Here is a 24681-nt window from a genome sequence, read left to right on the forward strand (position 1 = left end):
TACAATCAAAGAAAAAGGATATACAGTGTAACTAATTAATGAAAATTACAAGAGAAAATAATACAAATTATAATTACATAGACTAATCAAGAAATTTTGATGAAGAAAGTGGTAGCTAGCCTTTCATTCTTTATATGTTTCTTATCCTATGATAGCTAGACTTTTCATTCTTTATATGATGTATCACATTTTCTTTGATTGATATCTATGTTTAGCCTGTTTTTTCATTAAAGTTTGTTAATGATGTGGTCTTCTTTTACTATCAAATTGTAAAGTAATCCACTTATTTCCCCTAATTCAATCCGTTGTTTAATGAATGGGACAGATGAAAAAGACGATTAAACAAAATTCATTAATGGTGAAAAAAAGCATATAAGCGTTTGCTTCATATAAAAATCTCTTAAAAAACTATCTCAATTATTTTATGTAAAATCCACTTTTCAAAAAAATAAACACAAGACACTTAAACCTTAAAGTTCCAATGTACCAAATCCCGAGTTCACACACACACACACACATATATATCATAGCTTTCAGCATAAAAGATGTATAAAAAAATGATCATTAATTATTTTAAAACAATCTTGAGTGAACAAGTGAAAGATGTGTGCAAGTTTAACGGTATAAGTATGACAATATCTCAAACAAAGAATATTTTAACGAAAAGAAACTTTGAAAGTTCAATATATATATATATATATATATATATATATATATATATATATATATATATATATATATATATATATATATATAGGAATTATTAAAAAAATAAGAGTTACTCAACTCAAATGAATGAACCTTTAGTTTCAAATGTCATGCAAAAATAATTTATATATTTTGAGTAAACAATTATAATGATATTCTCCCCCTCAATATATATATATATATATATATATATATATATATATATATATATATATATATATATATATATATATAATGATATTCTCAGGACACGAGCCTATGAAATATTTTTATCATTATCAAATTTGAGTGAGACAAGAAGTGAATCGGCACATTTGAACGAGTCTGATTTTGTTTTATATATATAGAATTTGACCGAGTCTGTTAATTATATCTGCGGCCTCCGAATAAATGGGACCTTGTGCAGGCACACACCATCAGGGCCACCCTACATTCAGCAATAATATGCACAACTTCATATCAAACACACAAACGCCTTAACAAAAAGTAGCAGTTGCTCTACGAAACCAACTGCAATGGCGCTGTAAACCCAAAATCAGTGCAATGTTAAGACGCATTCAGATTCATGCAAAAGCATCTTGATCCTATGACTTTACAAAAGCAATAACATGGTGAAGCACTTCCGCGACCACGGAACAACTTTGCATCACTCATTACTGCAGGCAATGGCTGATATGAAACACCTTTTGACATTTTCTGATGTGTAAATTTCCTTCCATACTTGACCTTCCTTGTAACTCTCGACCTGTGTGCATATATGCAAGTATAAAATATGAATGTGATATTAATACCAAGTGTATAACCAAAGGCAAAAGACTAATGTCGATAGATTTACTTACAGTATCTACAATAATTTCACCACCATTAACACCACCAATCACATAGATAGAATCTTTGACGACTGCAGCAGCAAAATACCCCCTAGGATGATTCATTGTTGTTTCCTCCACCGTCCATTTTCCAAGACGAGGATCAAATATTTCAACACTTGGAACCATTGTGACTCCATCAAAGCCACCTAATGCATACCTATGCGGTGAATGAAGAAGTTTAGTGAAGCATGTTTCGACCAGAAACAAACCATTACAGGTGCGGAAAGTTAAGTCCCTGGCTAGAAATAATAATTTTATCTATAGACAAGTTTGCCATGTTAGTTACGCTTGAGGTGATAGCTCAACATAAGAGATTGAGCTTAGTATTGTAACCTCAAGGTACAAAGTTCAAATCCCCTCGGAGATAGTTCTAAAATGACAATTAGTGCCACTTGAATTAATAAAAATTGTCCCCTTCCCCGATTTTTTTTAGAAAAATTTACCTTGTTATTTTTTCTAAAACTCAGTATCTAGCCGAAGGACAGACTAATCCAAGAGGGCTGCTCTCACCGTCCACTTGCGGGGGGTCCCATTTAAAGCCAGAGCATAGCTCCTCTGTATGGATTTAACCCACGAACATTGACACTAGGGGGAATCAAACCTGAGACCTTAAGAGGAGCACAATCCAAGGTCCCAAGCCAATACCACTAGGCCAACCCAAATAGGTTAAAAAGTTTACCTTGTTGATGCATATTGTCAAGAGTCTAACATTGGATATGACCCGGTGTCTATGAAGCACGGACACAGACGCAGACACCGGACATGTAATATCCCGCGTATTAAGAATTAACGTAATATCTGAGAGCGATACAAATACACACGTTTAAGCAGAAGGGCATAATAGTCATTTGAGTTTAAGGACTATTTAAGGCAATTGGGTCCAAAAATCTTCATTTTCATTCCATTTTCTCACTCTAGGTTACAAACTTTTCTCTTCCTCTCTTCCCTCTCTAGAAATCGATTCCCATCCTTCAATCCTTGCTCAAGATTTGTTCAAGATTTCATGAGCTAGTGATCATGTGAACTTTGGGTGTTTTGGAACAAGCTTCTCAACTAGTTTCCTTCCTCAATCAAGAGTAGTGATTCTAGGGTTTGTGGTTAGATAACTTGAACCAACATTAATCTTGCTCAAGGTGAGTTCAATAGGTAGAATAACCCACCTTTGGGGTTGGATATTCATGTTTTGTGCTAGTTTAGCTTCTTTGACATTTTATTGAACCTAAAGCCATGCCTTGTGATCATATGATAAATTGCCATGAGATATGATTTTGAATATGTTTTGTTAAGCTATTTTGAGTACCTAAACTTGTTATCAATGTTTGGAATGAGTTGGTGCATTTAGGGGATCAAAAATGGGAGTTTTGGGTCGAAAATGCCACGAACCCGCGGCCGAAACACGCAGGTTCGCAGCGCTGCGCCTGACCAAGGGCGCTAGGCGCCCAAAGTCAGAGAGCTAGCGCTAGGCGCCCACCCTCTGGCGCCAGGCGCCCCTGACAGGGCAACTTTCATGTTGTTTTGTGCTCGGGTGCTTGGTGCCAGTCCTGTGGGGGTCCGATGCGATCGTTTCGGAGTATATTTTTACTGTTTTTACTTGTTTTTCAACTGGAACAAAATTGATATGGACAAAACTTAGAATTTCTAAATGGTATAAAACTTGGGTTTATGACATTTTCAATCCTCGGAAACTAATAGGAAAATGCACCAATCAACCATTGAACTTGAATCAATAATCATGGCAATTTAACATGGGTTACAAAGATGACTTAAGGGTGTTAAGCTTGATGGGTAGAGATATTCTAAGGAAGGGTTTGAACTTAGCGAATCGACATGATTGTCAAGAATAGAATGTCACATTATCTTCTAAGTTTTATAAGTTAAAATGCTAAGAATGTTTCTATGATTATGTACAAGTATGAATATGTATGCATATGAACATGATAAGACAAGATGTAGGTGTTCGTGTCCCTTGATATCCACGCTAGGGGGATACAAGGGGTTCTCGACCTAAGGGGAACGATTCAAGCCGTAAGGGACCCGCACGACACCGAGGGAGTCCGATGTACGTACATCGGTCATGTATGGGATAGTTCTCGGGGTTACTCCACCCGGGGCTCTCCGTAAAACGAACCAAGATAATATTGTTTGATTCACGCTAACATAATGACTGAACAAATATGATTATGCATGTTATGATATGTTAGATTATGAAATGAATGATTTACCGAAGACGAACTTAGGTTTCCCTATTCGTCCGGTATAGGTTGTGTCATGAATTAGTTTAGACTTCGGTGCGTTCAACGTACCTTAGCAAGCGGTATTAGGATCTCTTTACCGCCATGACACGTATGATATAGTGAAAGCCTATAACATGTTATGAAGGTTCTAAGACGGTTTATAGTGTGCACATCCGTCTAGACATAAATGACCACACACACGTATAATCAACCGGCAGGTTGTATTTTAGACACGCGATAACCGTAGGTTTTTCCCCCAAGGTTATCACTAGCCTAGGGCTAGGAAGAACTCACTGAGGCATTATGTCTCATCCAACTCCTTATTTGTTCAGGTTCACAGGTATCCCGAGGTAAAGGTAAAGAAAAGGTCATGGAGTGATTGTGTTATCTTGGAGCTTTCATGGTGTGGATTAAGGATGCATATGTTACATTATGAGTCATGTGGTTATATATATGTTGTGATTGTACTATGTTATGATAAAACTATGGTGTAATAATGTAACATGAGAACTTTGGTTCATCGATGTATGTAGACTCAAGACTTGATGTTGTGTTATTATTGTATAATTAATGTATCCAGTATCAATATTAGCACTCTTTTGAATATTCTAGATATTTTCAAACATGGGTGTTACAATTGGTATCAGAGCAGGTCGATTCAGATCGTGCCTTGGGTCATTAATGATACAATACAAGTAGTTGTTCTTTTTGAGCTTAGGATATTGGTCCTCATTGTTATATTTGGTTGAAACTGATCACTTTGACGTAAATATGACAGTTAGAGCGATAATGTCTGGAGCGCGAAGGGCAAGAGGCCGGCCAAGAGGTAATCGGAATGAGGAGGATAATGTTAATCCTGATGCTCAGATGTGGGCACAGTTGATGCAACAAAACCAACAGATGATGAATATGATGCAGCAGCAGATGCAGCAGCAAATGCAGCAGAATGCTCAGGCTCAGCAGCAATGGGCTGCAGCTATGCAGCAAGGTCCCGGTGCTTATAATCAGCCGCCTCCTCCACCTCCCATCGTGGGGAATCCAATTTTTCGAGAATTCAACCGGAACCATCCCCCGGAGTTTGATGGTAGTGGTGAGCCACCTGAAGCTAAGAGGTGGATCAAGCAGATGGAAAAGATTTTTCTGATGGTTAACTGTACCGAGGAAGATAAGGTGGTCTTTGCAACGAACCAATTCCGAGGTGCAGCGCTTGATTGGTGGGAAACTGCTCGGCGTAGGATGGAGACTAATGGGTTAGCCTTGAACTGGGAGAATTTCAAACAAGTGATGAAAGAGAAGTATCTTCCTTTGTCATACAAGGTCAGGAAGGAGCAGGAATTTCTCCACTTGAGGCAAGGTCATATGTCGGTGACGGATTTCACGAAGAAGTTTGAGGAGTTATCTTATTACTCTACTCACAATGAGTATGCGAGTAATGAGATGTGGAAAGTTAATCAATATAAGAATGCTTTGAGGGGAGAACTTTATGCTGTAGTAAGTCAACAAAGGGTAACAGATTATGATGAGATGGTGCATAATAGCTTGGAGGCCGAAAGAGGTTTTGATAAGGCAGCTAGAGAAAATTATGGGGCAAGTGGGAGGAATAAGGGTAATTTTGTTGACAAGTATCATGAGAAGCTGAAACCCAAGGGTTCTCCAACTAGAGGAAAGTACACAGGTCCACCTAGAACTTATCCAATTTGCAGGAAGTGTGGCAAGGCTCATCAAGGAGAATGCAGGAGAGAGTCTGGCAATTGTTTTGCATGTGGTCAGTCAGGGCACTATGTGGCGGATTGCCCAAACAGAGGAAATAAGGGCAAGGGTGTAAGCACTACAATGAGTAGAGGTAGAGTGTATTCTCTTGATGGTAAGAAAGCGCAGGCAAATGAAGACTTGATTGGTGGTACGTGTTTTCTTGGCCAGAATCCTGTTAATGTTTTATTTGATTGTGGTGCATCATGTTCCTTCATTTCATTTCAATGTGTTGAGGCTCATCAGTTGTCTGTTTCATTATTAAATCCCCCTATGAAAGTAACCACGGCCACTGACGGGAGTATTGTAGCGAATTATGTTTGTGAAAATTGTCCTATCACCGTCTCTAGCAAGACGTACTATATAGATTTAGTATGTCTTCCGATGAAGCAACTTGATGTTATTCTGGGTATGGACTGGTTGTCAGCCAATCATGTATATATAGGATGTGCTGAAAAGAGCATTTACATGCCAACTAGTGATGCGGTGGAAGGAGTAGCCTTGTCAGAATTGATTAAGCACACGTACCAGATGGCTCAGTTTATTTGTGCTCAGGATAGGGGATTTTATGTTATGCTCACCGTGACTCCAGAGTCAGACTTAAGTCCAAGTGATATTCCTATTGTAAGTGAGTACTTGGATGTTTTCCCAGCTGACATCACTAACTTGCCACCGGAAAGAGAGATTGAGTTTTCGATCGATTTGATTCCGGGAGCCGAACCAGTGTCAGTAGCACCTTACAGAATGTCTCCCCTAGAACTCAAAGAATTGAAGACTCAGTTAGAGGAGCTTATTCAGAAGCATTTCATCAGGCCTAGTGTGTCTCCATGGGGTGCACCAGTTTTGTTGGTCAAGAAGAAAGATGGCAGCATGCGGCTGTGTATTGATTATCGTCAGCTGAACAAGGTGACTATCAAGAATAAGTATCCTTTGCCAAGGATTGATGATTTACTTGATCAACTTAAGGGGGCATCTGTGTTCTCTAAAATTGATCTCAGGTCAGGGTACCATCAGATTCGTATTAAATCCTCAGATGTGTCCAAGACGGCTTTCAGAACGCGTTACGGACACTATGAATTTTTGGTGATGCCTTTTGGTGTATCCAATGCTCCAGCAGTTTTTATGGATTACATGAATCGGATTTTTCAGCCTTATTTAGATCAATTTGTCATTATTTTCATTGATGACATATTGATTTATTCTAAGAATCCGCAAGAGCATGCGCAACATTTGAGGATAGTGTTGGATATTCTTCGGGAAAAACAATTATATGCAAAGTTTAGCAAGTGTGAGTTTTGGTTGTCAGAGGTCAAGTTCCTTGGTCATGTAATCTCTCAAGGTGGTGTGGCCGTTGATCAATCTAAAGTCGAAGCTGTTCAAAATTGGACAAGACCGAAGAATGTTTCGGAAGTTCTAAGCTTTTTGGGATTAGCCGGATATTACCGACGGTTTATCATGAAGTTTTCTCAGATTGCCTTACCCTTAACTCGGCTCATGAGGAAAGAGGTTCCATTCGTGTGGGATGAAGAATGTGAGAAGAGTTTTAGAACTCTGAAGAAGAAGTTAACTCAAGCTCCAGTCTTAGCCATACCCGACCCGGAAAAGACATATGTGGTGTTCTGTGATGCATCGTCTAAGGGACTTGGTGGCGTGCTTATGCAAGAAAATAATGTGATAGCTTATGCATCTCGGCAACTTAAGACGCATGAAGAAAATTATCCTACTCATGACTTGGAGTTGGCAGCCATAATTTTTGTTTTGAAGATATGGAGGCATCATTTGTATGGAGCACATTTTGAGTTGTTTAGTGATCACAAAAGTCTAAAGTACTTGTTTGATCAAAGAGATTTGAACATGAGGCAACGACGTTGGATGGAATATCTGAAAGACTTCGATTTTGATTTGAAATATCATCCGGGAAAGGCCAATGTTGTAGCGGACGCTTTGAGTCGTAAAGCCATAGCTCAAGCTGAAGTGTTGATGCACACTTGCAACATGTATGAGAAAGTTCGAGACCTTAATCTTGGAGTCACAGAAGATGATAATGGTATCTGGTTGCATAGATTGGAAGTTTCATGTGATTTGCGGTCAAGAATTATTCAGGCCCAGATTATGGATTCAGAATTGCAGAAAAGGAGTGGTCACCCAGAATTCTTTATGGCCTCAGACGGAGCAATGATGTTTGAAGGAAGGTTGTGTGTTCCAAATGATCAAGAGCTTAAAAGATTAATTTTGGAGGAAGCACACAAGAGTAGTTTTTCAATTCACCCTGGTGCTACCAAAATGTATCAAGATTTAAGGAAAGAGTACTGGTGGCCTGGCATGAAAACGGATATTGCTGAATTTGTAGCACGGTGTATTGTATGTCAACAAGTCAAGATAGAACATCAGAGACCAGCTGGTATGTTACAACCATTGGAGATCCCTCAGTGGAAATGGGAGCACATCACCATGGATTTTGTGGGAGGTTTACCCCGTACTCAAAGAGGTCATGATTCAATTTGGGTGATTGTGGATAGGCTAACCAAATCAGCTCATTTCTTACCGGTAAAGTCTACCTACAAAACATCACAATATGCGGATTTGTTCATTTCCGAGATTGTCAAGCTACACGGAGTTCCAGTGAGTATCGTGTCAGATAGGGATCCAATCTTTACTTCACACTTTTGGAGAGCTTTTCAGAGAGCTATGGGAACTAAATTGAAGCTAAGCACGTCGCATCACCCGCAGACAGATGGACAGTCGGAGAGGACTATCCAAACTCTAGAAGACATGTTACGTGCTTGTGTTTTGGAAGATGGAGGAAGTTGGAACCACCACTTACCTTTGATAGAATTTTCATACAACAATAGCTACCACTCGAGTATTGGGATGGCACCATATGAAGCGTTGTATGGTAGGAAATGTAGAACCCCTTTGTGTTGGGCCGAGGTTGGAGATAAGGGTATCATTGGACCCGACATCATTCAAGAAACGACTTTGAAAATTAAGTCAATACAAGAGAAGATGAAAATAGCTCAGAGTCGTCAGAAAAGTTATGCGAATGAGAGGCGGAGACCTTTGGAGTTTGAAGAAGGTGATCATGTGTTCCTGAAAGTTACGCCTAAACTAGGTTTGAGAGGAGTCTTTAGGACCAAGAAGTTGTGTCCTAGGTACATAGGACCGTTTTTGATACTCAAACGTATCGGGCCAGTAGCTTACCAGTTAGCTTTACCCCCAGCTATGTCGGGTTTACATGATGTATTCCATGTATCTCAATTGAAGAAGTTTATTCCGGATCCTTTTCAACCAATTGAATTAGACTCTATTGAGTTAAGATCAGATTTGACGTTCCAGCCGGAACCAGAAAGTATAGTTGACCGCGATGTCAAGTCTCTCAGGAACAAAGAGATTCCTATAGTGAAAGTGGTTTGGAAGGGGTCACCAGACGGGGAAGCTACTTGGGAACTTGAGTCAGAGATGTTGAATCAGTATCCGTATTTGTTTCCAGGTATTCTCTAAATTTCGAGGACGAAATTTTTTTAAGGGGGGGTAGAATGTAATATCCCGCGTATTAAGAATTAACGTAATATCTGAGAGCGATACAAATACACACGTTTAAGCAGAAGGGCATAATAGTCATTTGAGTTTAAGGACTATTTAAGGCAATTGGGTCCAAAAATCTTCATTTTCATTCCATTTTCTCACTCTAGGTTACAAACTTTTCTCTTCCTCTCTTCCCTCTCTAGAAATCGATTCCCATCCTTCAATCCTTGCTCAAGATTTGTTCAAGATTTCATGAGCTAGTGATCATGTGAACTTTGGGTGTTTTGGAACAAGCTTCTCAACTAGTTTCCTTCCTCAATCAAGAGTAGTGATTCTAGGGTTTGTGGTTAGATAACTTGAACCAACATTAATCTTGCTCAAGGTGAGTTCAATAGGTAGAATAACCCACCTTTGGGGTTGGATATTCATGTTTTGTGCTAGTTTAGCTTCTTTGACATTTTATTGAACCTAAAGCCATGCCTTGTGATCATATGATAAATTGCCATGAGATATGATTTTGAATATGTTTTGTTAAGCTATTTTGAGTACCTAAACTTGTTATCAATGTTTGGAATGAGTTGGTGCATTTAGGGGATCAAAAATGGGAGTTTTGGGTCGAAAATGCCACGAACCCGCGGCCGAAACACGCAGGTTCGCAGCGCTGCGCCTGACCAAGGGCGCTAGGCGCCCAAAGTCAGAGAGCTAGCGCTAGGCGCCCACCCTCTGGCGCCAGGCGCCCCTGACAGGGCAACTTTCATGTTGTTTTGTGCTCGGGTGCTTGGTGCCAGTCCTGTGGGGGTCCGATGCGATCGTTTCGGAGTATATTTTTACTGTTTTTACTTGTTTTTCAACTGGAACAAAATTGATATGGACAAAACTTAGAATTTCTAAATGGTATAAAACTTGGGTTTATGACATTTTCAATCCTCGGAAACTAATAGGAAAATGCACCAATCAACCATTGAACTTGAATCAATAATCATGGCAATTTAACATGGGTTACAAAGATGACTTAAGGGTGTTAAGCTTGATGGGTAGAGATATTCTAAGGAAGGGTTTGAACTTAGCGAATCGACATGATTGTCAAGAATAGAATGTCACATTATCTTCTAAGTTTTATAAGTTAAAATGCTAAGAATGTTTCTATGATTATGTACAAGTATGAATATGTATGCATATGAACATGATAAGACAAGATGTAGGTGTTCGTGTCCCTTGATATCCACGCTAGGGGGATACAAGGGGTTCTCGACCTAAGGGGAACGATTCAAGCCGTAAGGGACCCGCACGACACCGAGGGAGTCCGATGTACGTACATCGGTCATGTATGGGATAGTTCTCGGGGTTACTCCACCCGGGGCTCTCCGTAAAACGAACCAAGATAATATTGTTTGATTCACGCTAACATAATGACTGAACAAATATGATTATGCATGTTATGATATGTTAGATTATGAAATGAATGATTTACCGAAGACGAACTTAGGTTTCCCTATTCGTCCGGTATAGGTTGTGTCATGAATTAGTTTAGACTTCGGTGCGTTCAACGTACCTTAGCAAGCGGTATTAGGATCTCTTTACCGCCATGACACGTATGATATAGTGAAAGCCTATAACATGTTATGAAGGTTCTAAGACGGTTTATAGTGTGCACATCCGTCTAGACATAAATGACCACACACACGTATAATCAACCGGCAGGTTGTATTTTAGACACGCGATAACCGTAGGTTTTTCCCCCAAGGTTATCACTAGCCTAGGGCTAGGAAGAACTCACTGAGGCATTATGTCTCATCCAACTCCTTATTTGTTCAGGTTCACAGGTATCCCGAGGTAAAGGTAAAGAAAAGGTCATGGAGTGATTGTGTTATCTTGGAGCTTTCATGGTGTGGATTAAGGATGCATATGTTACATTATGAGTCATGTGGTTATATATATGTTGTGATTGTACTATGTTATGATAAAACTATGGTGTAATAATGTAACATGAGAACTTTGGTTCATCGATGTATGTAGACTCAAGACTTGATGTTGTGTTATTATTGTATAATTAATGTATCCAGTATCAATATTAGCACTCTTTTGAATATTCTAGATATTTTCAAACATGGGTGTTACAGGACACGACACTGACACAGATAAAATTTTGAGAAAATGACATAATTCAATGTAATCACAAGTGTTGGTGTCGGACACAATACGTGTCGGACACCGGGACACGCCTTCAATCAGAAGTGTTTGTGCAACAGAGCCCGGTGTTAACAAATGGGAGGCATCTCTCACCTTAAAAGCCGGTTTTATGAGGTTCAGTTAAGCCCAACCCAAATTTTAGATGGTATCATAATGCATCTAAGATCCGATGAGAGACCCTCTATCTTATCCAATGTTGAGTCTCATATTGGATAAGATATGGCTTGAAAACGTGTTAAAAAGTGAGAGATATATGTCACCTTACAAGTCAGTTTTATCGAGTTGAGTTAACTCAACTCAAATTCTAAGAATTACCAAATGAATATAGAAAAAAATTAAAAGCGTCGTGTGACAACAGCTAGAGTTAGGGGTGTTCAAATCCAAATTGATTCAAATAAAAACCACAACCCAATCCAACCGCACAAAACCAAATTTTATTAGATGGACCTTTAGTGAAAACCTCTAGGATCAGATTTTAGACTTTTTTTTAAAACTTAACCCAACCACATATATAGATTTTAATACTTACATTTCATACTAATAATAAAAGATATGCGTAGAGTTAAGTACTGCACATTACAAAACAGTCCAAGGACACTTGTGCAATTCCTCATTGCTAATGCTACTACATCAATGAAATGACAATTAAAGGCAATCAAGAAGAAGCAAAGATCTTGAACTCACAATTTTTCATTTAGAGCGGCCATTGAGTGACAGCCCCGTCTGGTATTCATGTTTGCTATTCTAAACCAAGAATGTTCCCTTGGATCAAATCTTTCGGCAGAACTGCAATTATGTTGGAACAGTCAGTCATATTAGCACAAGTACAGATGTAAATAAAATATATCTATTATATAAAAGTAAAAAATAAAATCATTTCCAAGAAATGGATTCCTGAGAAAAAACACTTTGATTAAGAAAATAGAAAGGAATAGGAGAGAAATCTTTCCTCCCAAGGGTTTCCCCTTCACAATAAAGTTGCTACTCTATTCACAATTGTTTACAGTATTCAATATTCAATGATACTCTCTAACCTTGGTGTTCTCCTATTTATAGATATATTCTCTAACTAATCCAAATAACAAACTAACTTCTCTAACAACTTGTAACTACTTTAATTACTCTAATATCTAGTATTCTATTTCCTAACAATTTCTAGATTAACCGTGTTTACATGACAATTTTTTTAACTGTAGATATGAAACAGTTGAACGGAAATCAAGTCATAAATCTTACTTTAGATAGTTCTTCCCATCAAATCCACCAGTAGCATAAATTGCACCGTTGAGTTCCACGGCAGCAAGGGCAAATCTCTGCAAATGTGAAGAGCAATCAAGCAATAACTTCAACAATTTTGTATACTTTTCAAAGAAATGATCTAAATGATTAATTTATTTATTCCATAATGTAAGAAGAAGAGACTTCTCAGTTAGGTAGAGCTATGAGTTCACACCCTAGAAATGACTCGCACATGAAAGTATTAAAAGTACTAAGCTTGACTCCAAGCATATACAAAATTCCCCATAACATCATAGAACTACCTACATGTCATTTCTTGAAAAGGAAAAAAAATGAAAATGGAAGAAACAGCATGTTATACAATTAATCCAGTTGGCATCATAAGCAGCATAAGCCTAAAAAATCACATGAACTCTCCTGTTGTAACCAGTTATTGATAATAATACCTCTCAAATCTCAATCAGGAACATAAATATTTACCATTTGAAAGACCTACTTTACCTTCTTTAGCATTGAACGTGTGGGGATCCACCGCCCAATGTCTGAATCAAACATCTCCACATCTGAGAAGCAATCGACTCCGTTGCCACCACCGACAACAAATATTTTGCCGTCCAAGGCAGCGCCAGATAAGCTTCCTTTCTTCTGGTTCAGAGAGGGACGCAAGGTCCAGCTGTCAAGAATTGGATTGTACGATTCAACTGCACAGACATGAGACAAAAATGGTTGACGGAAATTTCATCTCATTGTGAAAAAATTAATAATTTGAAAACCACAGTAAGATCTCATACCTGTGTCATACCAAACAGGATCATGTCCAGCTTGTCCACCACCAAAAACATAAATCTCACCATTGAACTCCACAACTGAAGCATACGAACGACTATGGTTCATAGGCTTCAAACATTTGATAGCATTTAGAGAAGGACAATAAATGTCCATCGCAGCTAATGGTGCTTCTCCATCACAGCCGCCTATTAAATACAATGAATCTTTGGCATCTAAAAGAAGCTCAGCAGATGGACTTATTATTGTCTCCTCAGCAGATGGGCTTATTATTGTCTCCTCAACATGTGTCAAAGGAGTATTATGTGGAGATTCCAACAGGGTACAGCGATCTTTTAGAAGCTGGATCTCTAATTCTGCCTCTCTCTGAACGGGAAAAAAACAAGCTATTAGTAATATGGGAAAAGGCGTTATCACGTATGATATGAAAAATACAAAACAAGTACAATTAAAGATACAAAGTGCACTTTCACTAAGATAATTATCATTTTAAAATATCTCCAACCTGCAATTAATCAAAGTCATTTACACTTCTTGGACTTACGAATTGAACTCATCAAATAACCAACACAAGCTTCTTATCCATTATTCATTGTACTCTTAGTTTTTATTAACTTATGAAGCCATGTACTACTACTAAAGACCTTTGTTATATTAAAAGGTTACTTTGAACTGCGCATCATCAAAATTAAGAGTAAGGAACTCTAGGATTTGGATCTTGTTTTATTTATTTCACACTGCAGAGTGCAGTGCAGACACTGCAGTGGAACCAAAACCTTGTGAATCCGGAAACAGGGTGAAATGAGTAACAAGCCTACTTGCAAGTGATCTGAATCTTTGCAAATTTCAAACATAAGCAGAAATTGGAAACTAGTACAGATATAATTACTCAACACAAATAAAAAAATATGGCTAGCTAGAGAAGTTTCATATCCTTTGACAATTTCTGTGTTGAGCTTGTACAATTTAAAGCACGCACACTGGTAACAAGTATATGCAAAAGTGATCTGAATCTTTGCGCACTTCAAACATAAGCAGAAGTTTGAAACTAGTACATGAATAATTACTTAGATAAATCTAAAAATATGGTTAGATGGAGAAGTTTCATATCTTTGACAATTTCTGGGATGAACTTATACAATTTAATGCACACATGCCAGTAATATACAAAATATGATATGGTCAAAAAAAAAATGATTGACAAATATGATAAATTCTAGATTACCACCCCTAAAAAAAATTATAAATTCTAGATTACCAGTTTCTGCTCCAGGTAGATACTCCTTTCAGTGTGAGTTTTTTTGAAATCCATCAGTTCTTTGATCTCTCGCACCAACTATACATTACAAGTTAGTTATTTGTAAAAATGTTAATATATTACATATATAACAACAGTTAGCAAACATTCCCAATCACCTGAGCTATGTCGTGTTGATGCTCTAGTGGAGAACAGGTATTCTCCTCCTTCTCAGATGAAGAACTAGGATTCTCCTCCAACGGAGAGCTAGAATTCTCCTCCTTCAGGGATGGAGAGATAGGATTCTCCTCCTCTAATGGAGGACTAGGATTCTCCTCCTTCTCCTCTGAATTCTTTCCTAAGGGCGGCCAATTCTCGTTCCTTCCTTCGGTCCAATTCTCATTCCTTTCTTCGGACCAATTCTCATTTCTTCCGTCGGGCCAATTCTCAGTTGTATAAGTACCGCTTACATGGTTTTCCCAAGAAAAATTTTCATTTTCATGAGCAACAACCAATTCCTTTAGTTTCATCCATCCGTCCTTCTCATCCCGTGGAGCTTCCTCCCTATCAATTGAATGAATATCCAATGGCTGAAAGCATTCATCTAACAAATCACTCTCATTGGAAAATGATTTCATACTTGAGTGCGTAGAACGATGCTCTTGTGACTCTGATTCAGGCCTCTTGAATGTTTTATCTTTCCAAGAAGGATCATGCCATGGAAGAGATCGGGAGGCAGCTGCCTGATTAGTATTCTGTGGGACAGAATAAGCAGGAGCAATTGTTGTATTTTGTGGTATAGAAACAGCACGGGGAATTTCCAAGGGTGTCATTAAGGCAATCAATCGGTTTGTTTGTGCATGATCGAGCTCAAACCAAAAATGGTTATGAACAAAATAGTTGCCAGCAATGGCAGGTTTGAATCTATCTTCTGTCAAAGGCCGGCAATGCACTCGAACTAGGATTTGCACCTTGAACATTAAAAACAGAAACATATAAACACAAGTTCCTTTTCATGAATAATCCACAATTCTCTTGAATAACACTATCAATTATACGTCCCTGTGAGCTTAGCTCAGTTGGTAGGGACATTGCATAATATATGCAGGGGCAGGGGTTCGAACCCCCGACACCCCACTTCTCCACATTTAAAATGTGTGAGTTCTAGCCACTAGGCTACTTGACCAAAAAAAAAAAAAAACTATCAATTATACAAAGCAAGAACAAGAAAGTTTTACCTGGGCCGGAAACGGTGTCATTTGCGCACCATCATCAGTCCATGCATAACGGTCTATTGACATTCTTCCCGGACCAGCCGCCTCAAAAATTCCATGAAGCGTCCTATCACTGTAGTTAAACAGAAAAAGAGGCAACCCAGGTCGAATATTCTTAACATAAGAGAAGTGGACGGAAGGCAGGCCTGTTGTTGAAACAGATACAAATTCCATGAGTTAAATTTCAAAACCCTCAGCAAAATCACTAAAAAATAAAAACTTCGTACCAACACCGATAATTTTGTGTCATAAAAAACAAAGTCCAAGCATCATGTAATCATGTTAAAGTAAATATCTAACTTTATAATGCTTTGTAACGTTAGTGTTCTTCGATTCATACTAACAATGCTACTGAAAATGACTTACCAAAGAGTTGTTTGGATAAACACTCTTTAATAGTACAATTCTTGGTCCCAAATACAACACCTCCTAGTTGATCCTGAGTCAAATTTCTGCCAAATGATGGATTTGGAGAGTAATATTGATTCCCACTTGAAGAACCAAAACTTGTCTTCTTCCATTTCCCCATCCTAACATAACAAGAAAAAGAAACTTAGTATTTCATTCATAATCTATACATAATACTGAAACCACAAACAAACCTAACTTATCAAGGTTCCTATTATGCTTCATCTTAATCAAAAGCTAAAAACATAGAAAAATCTAGGTTTGAAAAAACAGATTATGATTTCTCTTTCTTCTTTCACACAAATGTGTTTGTGAAAAATACAAACTTTCTCTACTTAAGCACTTATTCAAACCGCGTTTAGACCATAATATCACAAAGTTAATAAATAAAAAACAAAACTTTTAGCCAAAAATGGCAATGCTACTAAAAAAGCCTACAAGGAATGATTTTCCTAAAACAGAAAAAAAATGATCAAGGACCACATTTCAAAAACCAAGAAAAAAGGAACGCTGTAACAAAGTTTAAGCCTTTAAAGATTATAGAAACTTGAAAAAGTAACAAAAGATCATAACTTTCGAGAACTCATGGTTCAGTAACAAGATGAAACGTGAAGATGAAAAAAAAAATACATGAAATTTTCAAAAATGGTGAAATGGGTTTTGATTAATAGTACAAAAACCTGTGGAAGAACATGCAAATTTTGAAACTTGACGAAAAAAGTTGAAATTTTTTGTTATGATCATGAAAGTTTTTTGGGTTCGTACCTTAGAGAATGTGAAAAGCGAGTGATGAAGAGAGGAAGTTTCTAGAGAGAGAAAACTGTGTGAGTGAGTGTGTGTGTGTGTGTGTGAGAGAGAGAGAGAGAGAGAGAGAGATGGTGGAGCAGAAAATGAGAGAGAGGGTCGCCAGCACAACACTGAAGACGAAGCAACAGAATATATGCAGTACAAAGAAAGGGAGGGAGCAGTTTTACTTATTATTTTATAAATATTATATTAACATTGAACGTTTGATCGAGATCGTACGGTTCATATTTAAGTTTGATATTTTGAATTATAATGTAAAAAATATATAATTTGTCTTTTTACCGTTTCATTTTGATCGATGGTCATTGATATTTCCGATGCGTGATTATAGGGAATCGAGTTTCGCGGAAACCGTGAGCTTTTGTGAGAATCATTAAAGTTGATTGCGTGTTGAACTTCTTACAACTTTTTACGGTTGTACTACATTGTGTATTTACGATAACGACAATGACGATGATGCTTGATAAAATTAATGTGATTTTTTACCGTTCCATTTTGATCGATGGTCATTGGTATTTTCGATGCATTAGTGACTATAGGGAATCAAGTTTCACAAAAACCGTGAGCTTTTGCGAGAATCATTAAAGTTGATTGCGTGTAAAACTTCTTACAACTTTTTACAGTTGTACTACATTGTGTATTTACGATAACGACAATGATCATGATGCTTGATAAAATTGATGTGAAAAAGTTAAGTCAATAACAAGATTAATACTGATTTCATCAAAAAGAAAATAAAACAACAACAATGACTTACTTTCGGGATTTGGATCTCATCTTGTAGAAATCCATGTAGTTTGATGTTGTAATTAATTACGACGTTTGATTTGAGATCGGACGATTCAAACGATTGAGAGTAGTAACCCCGTGACTTTGTTACTCTGCACCAAAATAGTCAAAAACCGAGTTAGCGAGGAAGACCTAATCAAAGGGAAAGCAATGGAGTGAGTAAAACTTAGCTAATATGAGTGAAGGAACATGGAAAGCAATCAATAACCTTTGCAAATCGATTATGAAGGGCAAAACAGTTGGCAATCTGATGGCGTATGTTTGAGGTTGGGAGAGTCGATTTCACCAAAATTAAAACGCTTGCAAAAATATTTTATGTGATAGTCAATTTCAGTAGTGAGGACATGCCTTTGATCGAGATGTGAACTGACATTAAATAGGTTAAAATAACACGCGAGCAAATATGCTAAAGTAATACGCAATTGGAATTGTGAGGTGCAAGTGAACACTTTTTTCAATGTTACGAATACGAAATATGTTAAAGTAACACGCGAGCAAATAAGATAAAGTAACACGCGATTGGAATGGTGAGACACAAGTGACGCTTTTTTCAATGTTACAAAATAGGTTAAAGTAACACGCAATTGAAATGGTGAGACGTGTGTGGACAGTTTTCCAATGTTACGAAACACGCGCTTAATGCATGTATATTTAAACAAAATTAATTAAAATATCTTTGTATTAAAAATTTGTCAATTAAATTTATTTTATTTTATTTTATTTACAATAAAAAAAATTCAATTAAATTAAAAAATTAGAAAAATAGGTCAAACAGTTTCTTTTGAAGGAAAAAATACGTCAAACATAAAATTACTTATATTGGTGTAAATACGTAAAACATAAAATTACCTGCTTCAAGTATTAATATAAAAAGCTTCAAATAAAATTACTTATACATGTGTATAACCAAAATAATTTGTTGTAATAGTAAACCAAGTTCATTCTAACTTATAAATCATAAACATTACATGTATTTGTACACGTATTATTTTTCAGCATATGAATACAATGATACACTACCTTTTTGTGGAACTATGCAAATCACATTACCCATCTATAAAAAATTTCAGACATTCATAATGTGTGATATGAGCCCAACCTGTTTTTTTCACTTGATCAGTATTGGGAAAACACCAAATCCAGGTGAAACACTAACTTTTTTCCTTTTAAAAAAACATAAAACATCTTAACTAATTTTAGTAAAATTTGGCACACAAAGAAAATGTAAAGGTTGACCGAAAAATCAACTCAATTTGAAAAAGATACAATCTATTTTTCTGTGTAGTTTAAAAATACAAAATAATTGGTGCACTAGTCTGATTTGGTTCAAGAGGAATCAATAATGTTCATAAATTTCAAAATTGGATAAGATGTTTTATGTTTTTTATTTGAACCATAATTGAAAGAATTGAACCATAATTGAAAGAATTGAACCATAATGTGTGTTTGTTTTACTTTTAATTTACAGCATGTGTGGTCTTTACTTGAACATGATTACTTATGCTTGCATTTTGTTTTTGATGGCTCAGGATTTTCGGTATTAGTAATTAAGTTTTCGCTTTTTAGGCATTTTAACGAGTGTTGTGAAATCTAACTCATGGAATTTTTATTTGTTTCAACGACAGGCTTGCCTGCTCAACATTTTGCTTATGTGAAGAATATCCGTCCTGGGCTGCCTCTATTTTTGTTTAACTATACTGATAGAACGCTTCATGGAATTTTTGAGGCGGCTGGTCCCGGAAGAATGTTCATAGATCGGTACGGGTGGAGTGCTGACAGTTCAGAAGTGACACGGTTTCCGGCCCAGGTAAATCTTTTTTTTTTCTTGCATAGTATAATTGATATATTGTTATTCAAGACAACTATGGGTTATTATGTATTCATAAAAATATGTTTATATGCTTCTGTTTTTAATGTTGAAGGTGCAAATCCGAGTTCAATCACATTGTCAGCCACTGTCCGAAGATAAATTTAAACATATAATTGCTGATAACTACTACCATCATAACCATTTCTGGTTTGAGCTTGACCTTGGACAAACAAGCCAATTGACTGCTTTGCTAAAACGCTTGGAAATTACCCCTGCTAATTCTGTCCCACAGAATACTAATCGGGTAACTGCATCCCGACCTCTTCCACAACACTGTCCTACATGGAAAGTGGAAATATTTCAAATGCCTGAATCAGAGTTAGAGGAGTATCATTCTACTCGATCAAGTATGAAATCAGGTTCCGAAGAGGAGTATCATTCTACCCAATCAAGTATGAAATCAGGTTCCAACAAGAGTGATTTGTTAGGTGAGTGCTCTCAACCATTGGATCCATCTTGGGAAAACAATGTTTGCGATACTTCTTATGCAAATGAGAATTGGTCCGAAGGAAAGCATTCAGAGGAAGAGGAGAATCCGAGTTCTCCATTCAAGGAGGAGAATACCAATTCTTCATTTGAAAGAGACGAGAATACCAGTTCGCCATTAGAACATAAATACAACATTGCTCAGGTGGTTGAAAATGATCGACAACTGTCTTTATATGTGATATATTAACTTTTTTACAAACAACTAACTTGAAATGTATCTATATTCTATAGTTGGTGCAAGAGCTAACAATTTTCAAGAAAACTCAAGCTGAAAGGAATAACTACCTGGAGCAGAAGCTGGTAATATCTAGAATTTATCATATTTGTCAATCATTTTTTGTATATTAATGGCGTGCGTGCATTGAATTGTATAAATTTATCCCAGAAATTATGAAAGAATTGAAGTACATTGATAATGGATAAGAAGTTTGTGTTGGTTATTTGATGATTTCAATTAGTAGGCCTAAAAAGTTTAAATGACTTTGATCAATTGCCGGATGGAGATTATTTAATTAAAATGATAATTATATTAGTGAAAGTAAAGTCAGAATCATCTTTTGAAGTGCATTTTGTGTCTTTAACTGTACTTGTTTTGTATTTTTTTTCATATCATATGTGATAACACCATTTCCGATATCATTAATGGCTTGTTTCTTTTCCGTTCAGATAACGGCAGAATTGGAAATTCAACTTCTAAAAGATCGTTGTACCTTATTGGAATCTACAAGAAGGCCATGAGGATAGCTGTTAAAGGACAAACAGATTAAGATGTATATGTTACTTGTATAGCAAGTAACTCTGTTACTTGTATAGAAAGTAACTATGTGTAATTGATCTAGCTTAACAATTGTAACTGAGTTGGTTATTGATGTCAGTTAGTTATAGTTAGTTAAGTAACTATAGTTGAGTTAGAGTTGTGATTCTACACTCTATATATAGCTATAGTAATCCATTGTATCAGTTACACTTTCCAATAATAAATTTTCCTTTTCTCATTTTCTTTTCTTCTTCATAGCTTTGCACATTGCAAGCTTATTTTCTTGCTTTCATGGAGATTGAGATTGCCTCTTAACAATAGTTGAGAAGGAGAGACTGAAGGAAGGTGAAGCAGCTGACGAAGAGCTGAAAAAATTGAAGGAACTAAGGAAAGCACCACAAAATCAAGCTCTTCAAAATCGAAACAGCTCAGATGAAGATCATACATCTACTTGAAGTCCAGTTGATGAGACGGATGAGGCTGAAGATGATGTACAATGGCAAACAGACACGTCACTGGAGGCTGCTCGACAAAGAATCCAAGAATGGTTAAGTACTGTGACAGCTGATATGGTCATGGTCTCGACAAATGAACCTAAACAAGAGAAGGAGATATCAATTAAGAGGAAGAGCAACCTTGCTGCTGCATTTGCTGTGGAAGAGGTTGTGCCTTTGTTGTTGCTACGTGCAATTGAGGAATTACCAATGCACACGAGGTCTCAAGGAAGTTGCCTTGTTTCTGAAGGCACTCTACAATGTTGATGTATTGGAGGAAGAGCGCGTATTACAATGGTGTTAAGAAGTGCTGAAAGGAGTCACCATGAACTCTCAGATTTGGAAGAATGTTAAACCCTTCTTCGAGTGGCTTCAGAGTGTGAATCAGAGTCGGAGGAAGAGTAGTGTGTTGGAATTGTTTATATCTTATGCTTTGTTTGTGTCTTTTATTGAGCTTTTGTTTTAAACTTGTAATTGTGATGTGTGTTTGTGTTTGTGTTTATTGAACTCCTCCATAGTATTATTATATTTTACTTGCTTGAATTCATATATGTTTGAATCGTAATATCCTCTCTATTAGTTAGATCCTAAGCTAAAATTTTGTATCAATTTGGATACAAACTCAATTCTTGTAATACAAACTCATTTCTCAATTTGGTAAAGTGGGTCAGTCACAGGTGGCAGATCCACCATAAGGCATGGTGTGGCATGTGCCACACCAGATTATTATCCATTTTTTAATAGATATATACACCTATTATAGTTTAAGATATATGATAAATATTAAATTGTGCAAAGTTAATGAACATGTCTTAGTGGTTTAATGAACATGTCTTAGTGGTAAGTACTAGCAACTATTATTTTCATCATTGTCAATGGTTCTCAATGGTTCGATTCCCTCCATAAGCTTTTTTGCATTTCTCTTGATTTTTTTTTTTTTTTGGGGTTAACCTCTGTTGGTCCTTGTAATATTAGCGAATTTCAGTTTTAGTCTTGTAAAAAAAAAAGTTTAGATTATGTCTCTGTAATTTTAGATTCTTTCACTTTTACTCCCTCAATTAAACACATCAGCAGAATCTGCTGATGTGTCATTGATGACTGTGTAATTTTTATATTTTTTTAATCCACCTGATATTTATAATTATTTTTATTATTTAAAATTCTAAAACATAAATTAAAAAACACAAACATTTTCATTCCCTGCTCTCTCTGCGATCTATCTTCTCCCTCCCTCCCTCTTTCTTCACCTCCGACCACCATCTCGGCCGCCGTCCATCACATCATTGCAGCGCACCACCATCCACCACCTTCGTTCTTACTCTCCTTCTACACCCTCCACTGTCATCTCTTTGTTCCTCTTCCCCATCTCTCCCCTGCATCGTCATCTCTCCCTCATCAATCAATCATCATCACACCCTTCCTCCTCAGTCACCACCACCATCCTCGTTGCCACCACACCCACAACCATCTCACTTTAATTCTAAACCCTAATTTTCTTCCCCTCCAAAATTCAGAATATAACCTTTTAAATTCAGATCAGATTTGATGGTGTTTTGATTTGAAAACCCTTAACCTTATAAGTTTGCATCAGATTCGTTTATAAAATTAATTCAGATGCATTTGTCAATTTGTTTCTCAAAGCTTCAGATCTGAAAAACTAAAATTTAAGTTGGGGTTTCATTTGATATGTGGTGTTAATTGATTTGGGAGTTTCAATTTGATTTAGGGTTTTGCATTGAAGAAGAATAAGAAAGAGGGTGTTTGAAATGGGATGGGTTGAAACAAGAAAATGTGAAACAAAGAAATAGATGAAGATTGAGATGAAGAGGGTTAGTTTTTTTTTTTGTTGAAGATGAAGATGGTTTGGAACGAAAAAAAGAAGATGAAGAGGGTCTGTTATTTTGTTTCAAATTTTTTTATTTTTCTACTTAAATAATGTTTTAAAGTTTTTTTTAATAAGTATAAATCATATCATATCCCTCAAAAATGAAATAATTATAAATCACAGAAAAGCCACATGAAAATAAATTTAATAAAAAAATAAAAGAATTACACAGTCATCATGACATGTCAGCAGATTATGTGTTTAATTAAGGAGCAAATAGTCACTTTAATCCCTGAATCTGCACCTCGCTGTCACATAGGTCCCTGACTCAGGATTAAATACAAACAAGTCCCTGACTCTACACTTCCGTTATCACTTTAGTCCTTGCCGTTAAAAAAATATGTTAAGTGATGATGTGGCACGCTGACAAGGAGTATGACGTGTCACAGGGACTAAAGTGAAAGTAAAAAGTGGCCACTTTGGTCCCTGAAGCGAAAATTAATATCCTCAATTTACTGTTAGATCTCTGACTGTGTATACTTTGTTGGAACAAAATGTGTTTAACAATGAACCTCAAAGAGTTTTGATGATAACAAGGTATTAAAAATTGTAAATTGGACTAGTTAATATTTGTTCAAGTGTACAGGACCACAGTTAAAAAGTTACTTCATTAATTGGTTCTGAATGAGCAAATAAAGAGCAAAAGAAAATGAAGCTTAGATGATTCTGAAGGCAATACGCTCCTGAAAGTAAAAGCGCTCCTGAAGTCAAGCTGCTCCTGAAGAAATAGTGCTCCTGAACAATACGCTCCTGAAGACTAGAGGTCCAGAAGCCACATTATCAGAAGCTGAAGAAGCTGCATCATCAGAAGCTGCATCATCAGAAGCTGCCTCATCAGAAGTCATTTCACCAGAAGCTGAAGATCAACTGGATTTGCAAAAGATTCAAAGATTGAAGAATCTGCATTGCAAAAGCTGTCTATTGGATTCGAAAACACAGCAGAAAATTAGTGGAACTTTGCAACGGTCATTTCAAAGGTGTTTGAAGGCATGTGCTTGCAATTTGGACGAAAGCGTTGACATTGTACTATTGTACGAACTGTACAACCACCTTCTCCACTACTTTGTTTTGTGTCCACGCTACAAGACAAGAAAACAGCTTCAGAATACGGCTTCGCCTGCATAGATGTTCCTTTGGATAAGGAATGGATTTCAAATTTGTTCTTCATAGGACAACAACCAAATCAGGCAAAATATCATTGGTGAAAGATCAAGCTTCAACAACGACTCTTTGGTGTGCTGGCAATTTCACAACGTCTCTTTCACACCTCTATATAAAGGAGTGAAGACTTAGAGTTTTGGTAATGCAAGAACGCTGAACGAAAGACTCACAACATTTTTACAAGTGCCAAACCTCTGCTGAAATTGT

General features: G+C 36.8%; 2 protein-coding genes across 3 annotated transcripts; one reads left to right on the forward strand and one right to left on the reverse strand.

The window, feature by feature from the left end:
• Nucleotides 1–965: 965 nt before the first annotated feature.
• LOC146908178 (uncharacterized) lies at nucleotides 966–17171 on the reverse strand. Of its 2 annotated transcripts, none has more exons than XM_085727178.1 (11): nucleotides 16988–17171; nucleotides 16181–16344; nucleotides 15779–15960; nucleotides 14720–15511; nucleotides 14562–14639; nucleotides 13309–13669; nucleotides 13019–13218; nucleotides 12515–12591; nucleotides 11963–12064; nucleotides 1548–1737; nucleotides 966–1453 (listed from the first exon to the last, which is right to left on the reverse strand). In XM_085727178.1, exons 2-11 carry the CDS (start codon nucleotides 16341–16343, stop codon nucleotides 1355–1357), a joined length of 2244 nt encoding a protein of 747 aa, XP_085583304.1. In that variant the 5' UTR covers nucleotide 16344; nucleotides 16988–17171; the 3' UTR covers nucleotides 966–1354. The 2 variants fall into 2 exon arrangements, with proteins under 2 accessions (XP_085583304.1, XP_085583303.1); XM_085727177.1 differs by lacking the exon at nucleotides 16988–17171 and adding an exon at nucleotides 16422–16571.
• A 305-nt stretch (nucleotides 17172–17476) lies between these two features.
• LOC146908179 (uncharacterized) lies at nucleotides 17477–21172 on the forward strand. Its single transcript, XM_085729238.1, has 6 exons — nucleotides 17477–17541; nucleotides 19348–19355; nucleotides 19444–19625; nucleotides 19741–20319; nucleotides 20409–20477; nucleotides 20844–21172. Exons 1-6 carry the CDS (start codon nucleotides 17477–17479, stop codon nucleotides 20913–20915), a joined length of 975 nt encoding a protein of 324 aa, XP_085585364.1. The 3' UTR covers nucleotides 20916–21172.
• Nucleotides 21173–24681: the final 3509 nt, after the last annotated feature.

The sequence above is a fragment of the Medicago sativa genome, chromosome 7, assembly GCF_051527215.1.
Source record: "Medicago sativa cultivar Bolivia chromosome 7, Bolivia_mono, whole genome shotgun sequence".
Lineage (NCBI taxonomy): Eukaryota > Viridiplantae > Streptophyta > Magnoliopsida > Fabales > Fabaceae > Medicago > Medicago sativa.

What these genes read in the sequence shown, in the direction of transcription:
- LOC146908178 (XM_085727177.1), bottom strand. Translation starts at nt 16,447, where the DNA reads ATGAAGCATAATAGGAACCTTGATAA. An exon ending in TTTATCCAAACAACTCTTTG is followed by an intron (nt 15,961 to 16,180) that starts GTAAGTCATTTT and finishes TTTCAACAACAG; the next exon opens with GCCTGCCTTCCGTCCACTTC. An exon ending in GCCGCTCTAAATGAAAAATT is followed by an intron (nt 1,738 to 11,962) that starts GTGAGTTCAAGA and finishes TTCACCGCATAG; the next exon opens with GTATGCATTAGGTGGCTTTG.
- LOC146908179 (XM_085729238.1), top strand. Translation starts at nt 17,477, where the DNA reads ATGACGATGATGCTTGATAAAATTAATGTGATTTTTTACCGTTCCATT. An exon ending in ATAAATACAACATTGCTCAG is followed by an intron (nt 20,320 to 20,408) that starts GTGGTTGAAAAT and finishes TATATTCTATAG; the next exon opens with TTGGTGCAAGAGCTAACAAT. An exon ending in ACTACCTGGAGCAGAAGCTG is followed by an intron (nt 20,478 to 20,843) that starts GTAATATCTAGA and finishes TTTTCCGTTCAG; the next exon opens with ATAACGGCAGAATTGGAAAT.